This window comes from Galleria mellonella, unplaced genomic scaffold (assembly GCF_026898425.1).
Source record: "Galleria mellonella isolate WM207_F2 unplaced genomic scaffold, CSIRO_AGI_GalMel_v1 utg113, whole genome shotgun sequence".
NCBI classification, from domain to species: Eukaryota; Metazoa; Arthropoda; class Insecta; order Lepidoptera; family Pyralidae; genus Galleria; species Galleria mellonella.
In genome coordinates, this window is record NW_026441975.1 from 1356589 (window position 1) to 1363327 (window position 6739).

Genomic DNA, 6739 nt, shown 5'->3' on the forward strand with positions numbered 1-6739 from the left:
GTATACGCGGCTACCGCAATCGTATCTTTTCTCATAAGCCCAAACCTCTTTGTCGTACTGGTCGGGCATATGCGACAAGAGCGGGCGCGCAGCCTGCAGCCAAGGCGACCACCGCGTACACTCTGCTTTTCCGATATTTACATTCCCTTATCGCAGACGCTACATCAAAGATGGGTCATTTCGTTGTAGGTAGGCTTATTAGGATTTGGTTAGAAGGCGATAACACAAATGTGATAGTTTATCGCCATTCTGACAACCAAAATAGTCTTTTTTAATGTGACTCTGTGGCGAAAACTGCAAGAATTGCCTGTTCTTATGTAACAGGTGAAACCCTAAATGGGCAACGGCTGATCGAGTTCCGGCTCGGGCCGGAGGCCGACTCGGAGCAGGGCGAGGGGTTGTCTGTCGCATCCGCCGAATTAATGGTGCGCGCAGAGACATCCCCTCGCGCTCGCCGTCTACGCTACACTCTGTGGGCGTTCACCGTCAATGGTAACGCCAGTGTCGGCGAACTGGCCGGCACCACGAAACGAGACCCGACGCACGGGTGGCAACGCATGGACGTGACAGCGGCCGTGCGCCGCTGGGCCAGCGCTGGAGAGCGCGGTCCGCTGCGACTGCTGCTCGACTGCAGCGGTTGCCTGGGTCGAGTGCGACTGCGGCTAGCCGGCGGGCAGGCGGCGCGCCCGCTGCTACGACTGCGGCTCGCACCGCCCGCCACGCGCCGTCGTCGCGCTATCGTCTGCGACAGCGCCAACCACAGTCGCTGTTGCCGCGAGACATACTATGTGAGCTTCCGCAGGCTCGGCTGGGACGACTGGATCGTCGCGCCGGAAGGCTACTACGCAAACTATTGTCGCGGCGCCTGTGCGCCTTTCCTCAACTACCACTCGCAGGTGGTGGAGGCGGCGCGGCTGGAGCGCGCCGCGTGCTGCGCGCCTGTGCGCTTCTCTGCGCTCTCACTCATCTACTTCGGCGCCGACTCGAACATCATCAAACGCGACTTGCCCGAGATGGTGGTCGAGGAGTGTGATTGCCCGTAGCGGCGCCCTTGTACATAGCCTGCCGCTCCGCCCGCGCCGCTCTCACGCCGCACCGCCGCGGTACGCTTCTGCCGCTCTCGAATCCGATTTAATCCGAATCGATTATAAATAATATTATCGACTTGTGTAATATTTTGTTCCTCGCATTCGAAAGACTATATCCTAAAAATCGATAAATAAAACTATCTACACTGGACTCGTCGCGTTATCGTATCGTACGTTGCACAATTGTTATTATAAGCATATCGCGTATGATGGCATGTTCAGCATATCCTTCACCGCCTTCATAGAGTACGATAGTAGTCGTCGTTAGCTTATGTGATGCGGTCGAGGCTGTGCACTAGATAGTGGTGCGCAGTGTCGCCGCAAGTCGTACGCGCGACATGCCACCGCGGTAGGTCGCGACTGCCGCGAGCTCGCGCGGCGTACGGCACGCGGACGCGACGCTTTGTGTGTAGGTGGCCTAAATAATTTAATATGCCGTTTTCTTTCACCCCGTTTGGTGATCGCTTGTAATTATTGTAAACTGTATTATAATAATTATTATAATTATAATAATAATAAATCAACTTTTTCATAATTATTATGACTTCTTTTATTTGCATACCTTAATGACCACGATACTTTTAATAGTACAATTGTTGATTTATACATATAATATTTTTATTATTATATAAATTGTTTAAACACACGTAAATTGAATCCAATATTTCCATGCATGGGAACGAAAGATAGATGAGGGTATCGTACATGCGAAGAAATTAGCGTTAAAATATACATACATGTTTTAGGGCAGTCAATACTTGGTAATTTATGTTGTTTTCTCTGTAGGATAATATTCTTATTTCCAATAATCTTGAACCTGCTTGCCGGATCCATTGGAATAAAACCTATTCTATCCTATAGCTCAAGTTAAAGCAAACACATACACATTTACAAAATTTCATTTACAATGTGAGTATCCTATCTGAAGAAAAATCATATCGCACACTCTTTGGAATCAACTTCTAGCAGCAGTATTTCCGAACCAATACGACACCATAACCGCCAAGAAACGAGCATGATCCTTTTTAAAAGGCCGGCAGCGCACCTGCAATGCCGTTGGTGTTGTGGGTGATCATGGGCGGCGGTAGTCACTTACCATCAGGTGAGCCGCATGCTCGTTTGCCCCCTGTATTGTAAAAAAAAACATGCGTCCATCAACATCTCAACAACACAATTTGAAATATTCACTCTAATGTTAGAATTTAAAACACAATCGATCGCTAGAGTCGGTTGATAGGATTAAACAACTTTCAAAATGAAAATTGACCGGAAAGTCCAAATTTATCCATCTGCCTATCCATATCAACTCGGTTACATCCCTATACATCCCTATATTGGGCACGATTCCCCGTAGAAGCTTTCTACATGTATTCCCACGCCGTTATTATTATTATATCAGCCGTTAACTGTCCACTACATACATACATACACATACACATAGGTCTTCCCCATAAGGGAAGTTTTGCCAGTAGTTGCCACGCTTGGTAAGCGGATTGGCAATCGCAGTTAGGCTTTTAGAGATATTTTAAGAGGGACGTTGCTGCCCAACCCTCGCCCTCCTTTTGTCGCTTCTTACGACATCCACGGGAAAGGAAGGAGTGGTCCATTTTTGGTACACACTGCAAACCACACCATACCACAGTTTTATTTAGAGTTTTCTTCTATTGCATTAGTTATTATGTGTTTTATTCATATACATAGCCTTTTACATCCATAGATAGAAAAAGTAGTGGCACAGTGGCACCAAAAGGGAGGTCAGGATAATTTGAAAAGTAAAAAAAGAGGAATAGAATTTTGATTCTGCTAAATTGATATTTAAATCTATTATATTTAACTCACAGTTATTATTTTATTTCATATGATTTTTAAAATAAAAATTTCGTTGTTATATTAAATAGAAAATTTAATTTAGAAGTAGATTTAGAGAATCTATACCTCAGAATTGATCCCAATCAATAATTTAAGTGAACAACAAGCAAACTTATTGCTGAATAACCTCCTTCAGAAAACCTTTGGAGAGATTATATTAGGAAAAAACATAAAGGGTAGGTAGATTAATAAAATATACACGGACTCGAACTTGGCTGAGAGTTTGAAGGAAGCAAACAATAAGGCGCGCGAATAGAAGCAGGAAGTGAGTTGCCCAGCCAAATTGTCTGTACGAAACTTTTATATATTTACAAGCTATAGCTGATGAATTTTTCCACGTGGCTTACAATAAAATGTATAAAATTTTATTCAAAAAATTAAGAAAATGAAAGACCTTGGAGGAACAATTTTCATAATATACTCGTAGTTAAAAGACCATCAAAGATTCGAATTAGCTATCAGGTCAAGTATTCAGTAAACTCTAATCTTTAAAATAAATTATATTGCCATTTTATCGTGTAAGCACTTGTAGTATTCTAGAGTATGCCTCTGAAGTATAGAATCCCTTGAATGCCGTATAAAGCAACAGAATAGAGTCTAGGTATCTAGAAACTATGTTACATAATTCAAAGCCCAAGAATGTCATGTTAATAATAATATTAGTTCATAATTATTTAGGTAAAGACCGTTGAGTGTTAAAGAATGTCTCTCAGACCTAGATCAATACCTGTCTGCCTTTTAGGTAGTTTCTAATTTATGTCACTATAGACGTAAGCAATAATATCATTGTTGTTTACCTCTAAAAATCTTCCGTTCTATTTAAGAAAATTAACTTAGGTACTTACGTATCCCGACTAAGTAAGTTTGATAATACTTACCTACTTCGTAATAGAATAAATTGAGATTGGGGTAGCGAGGTATTGTATGTGTAGCAGGCCTGAAACAGGCGCCGGTGTTCCGCGTGGAGACGGAATCTCGGCTCAGGACGGGGTGTTGGCGAGATACGATGCGATCGATGGTCAAAAGAGACACCCCGGCGCCGTTCGCTCTTACTACATCGTATATAGTAAGTAACTGCTTCAATATTTGTTCAATTGATAAAATAAATAGAAAAAAAAAACATACTTACTAATATTACTCGTATGTTGAAATCTCAAAATAAATTCTCATATTTTAACAGCTTGTAGGTCTTTGACACGTAAAATGATTTAGGCTACTATGCCATTTATTTACACGATCTTATGGATAAAGTCAATGGCTCAGCCAATAAAACATAGAATTAAAAAATTCAGTTGGAACTGATTTTTTTTTAATTATAATTTTATAGAGTACTATTGGAAATCTTACTAATATAATAGGCCTTAATTTAGTTGGAACTTTCAATATTGATGATATTTATATCAATACATTTAGATTATTTATATTAAAATGTAATAAATCCAGGAGTTCATTCAATTAGGTCCCCTGTGGCACAGAACTAATATATAACTATCTCTCGGATTCATTAGGTTTTGTTATCGCTATTTACCATCACTTGACATTTTCTATTTCGCTGATATTGGAACTTTAGGCCTAGCTCCAACTATATTTAATTAAAATTTGTTTCTAATAATCGGGTATTCGTCAAGTAACAATAGAGATTTTATTCTACAAAAAAACACATCGACTTGAATCTTGGTAAACCAATTATTTTCATTTAACAACTACTGAACGGACTTTGACAAATTTTTTTATGGGCTTAATCTGAAAACATATCCTTTTAGATAAAAAAATAATTTTTCAAATTAGTTTATAAATAACGGAGGTTTAAGGTAACAAATATAAAAAGTCGGTTGAAAATTAGAAAATTACTCCAGATGGAGTTGCATAGGTGTGAACATACAAAAGCTTACTATTTGAAACGAGTAGTATTTGTTTCAAATAGTATTACATTAGTTTGGTTATTGAAAATTAGGAATTTAATTCTACAAATTGCGTCGCTTCTGAGTATTCTAAGCAGCATTCTCTAATTTGTCCATAACATAATTAACGGTTAGCTCTTTTCAATCCAGGTATATTTTATATAAAAAAAAAATTGTAAAAAAAAAGATCATCAAAATAGGTCTAAAATTGTCTTCGACAACCTTTTTTGCAATTAATAAGATTTCTCTCATGGTAGTTCCATACCATTTAATCTGTGACACATTTTGTCGCCGTGGTTAGTTTTTATTTTAGTAATCCCATTATTATTATAAATGTGAAAGTTTGTAGGGATGGACGTTTGTTATTTTTCCACGCAAAAACTACTGAAAGAATTTGAATAACAGGGTATCCTAACTTAGCACATAGGATGCTCTATGTACTAATTCACGCGAGCAAATCTGTGGGATATAGCAAGTGTAGAATAAAATATTAAATAACGAGTGATACTTTTTTCCCCTCCTATTATTTATATTCCAAATTTTTTTCAACAAGGATCTTATTTAAGGAGCTAGACCCGCGCCTAGAAAATAATCTTAAATATGCCAATGTTAGACAGCTACATACCATGTCGCGCGGTGGAGCGCTGACGGCGCGACCGCGGCGGTGGCCCGGTGGCGGCGCCCGCCAGTCTGTCTGCTGTGACAGTAAACATTCAGTTTGGGAGATAATGCATTACCGCTAACTGATACCATCGATACGCAACTGCTGCCATCATTTTGTAGTCGTCCAATAGCTTTATTGCTTTTTTATTGATTGAGAAAACGCAAGTTTTGTAATTCTCTTCTAATATTTTATTCAGTAGACGGACATCATGAATGGGGAGAGAGGGATTAATAGTAATAAGGATCTAACAGCTCCACAACAACCTATATCAATAATAATTTAACAAAGGGAGACTTTGTACAAAACTAGTTTGTTTGGTATGTACCTCTGTCCCATTCGTGTTTCAACCTTGAAGCAGCTGTGTTTCGGTTTGAAGTATAAGATATGGCAGTGAATTTACAGGGTACAGAGAAATAACACCCGAGTACTCAGGAATGGTAATGCATGGGGGGTATCATGGGTGAAACAGTATACTTTGTTATGTCCATGGTACTGTTCATGTCTATAAGTGACGGTTACCACTTTCTATCAGGGGAGCCGTCAGCTTGTTTGCCATTCTAAGTTGCATAAAAAAACTCTATCAGGTCAACCTTTATGCGATTCCACCTGGAAACCATCTTGGTTAATTCTTTATTAATTCATCACTATAGACCAATTGACCTTTTTTTACAACACAGGGGCAAACGAGCATGCGGCTCACCTGGTGGTAAGTGACCACCGCCGCCCATGATCACCCACAACACTAACAGCATTGCAGGCCTTTTAAAAAGGAATATGCTCTCAACCTGCTTTCAACTTCACCTATCATCTCTCATTGGTACTCAGCCAGCGTATACTGATAGCGCAGGCGGGATTATCATTCCATTTACCCTCATTAAAAAAAAATCATGAGTCACTGATCGACTTTAATAAGATAGGTACTGCTTTTAATACAATACGATACAGTATAATACGGTAGGTACTTTTGGGGGAGAAGGGATTGTTAGTAATGCGGATTATCAGTTCCATTGCTAATAATATACCCTAACAGGTCAACCTCCCCGTGGTCTCCCCTGGAAACCATCGTGCTGAATTCCAAGTGTATTCATCACGATGGGCTAACTGACCTGCCTTTTCATCCTCACCTATCATCTATCACTGGTGCCCCGTCAGCGCAAGCGGGGTTACCATTCCATTATCATCTATTAAAAAAAAATACGGTAGGTAGTTAAAATATA

At 40.0% G+C, this 6739-nt stretch overlaps 1 protein-coding gene across 1 annotated transcript; it reads left to right on the forward strand.

Annotated features, from left to right (window-relative positions):
* Nucleotides 1–275: 275 nt before the first annotated feature.
* Nucleotides 276–1629, forward strand: LOC113512975 (inhibin beta chain-like; the record flags this gene model as incomplete). Its single annotated transcript, XM_031911101.2, has 1 exon — nucleotides 276–1629. A coding segment is annotated over one exon (768 nt), but the record flags the coding sequence as incomplete, so codon positions are not given.
* Between the last annotated feature and the right edge of the window lie 5110 nt (nucleotides 1630–6739).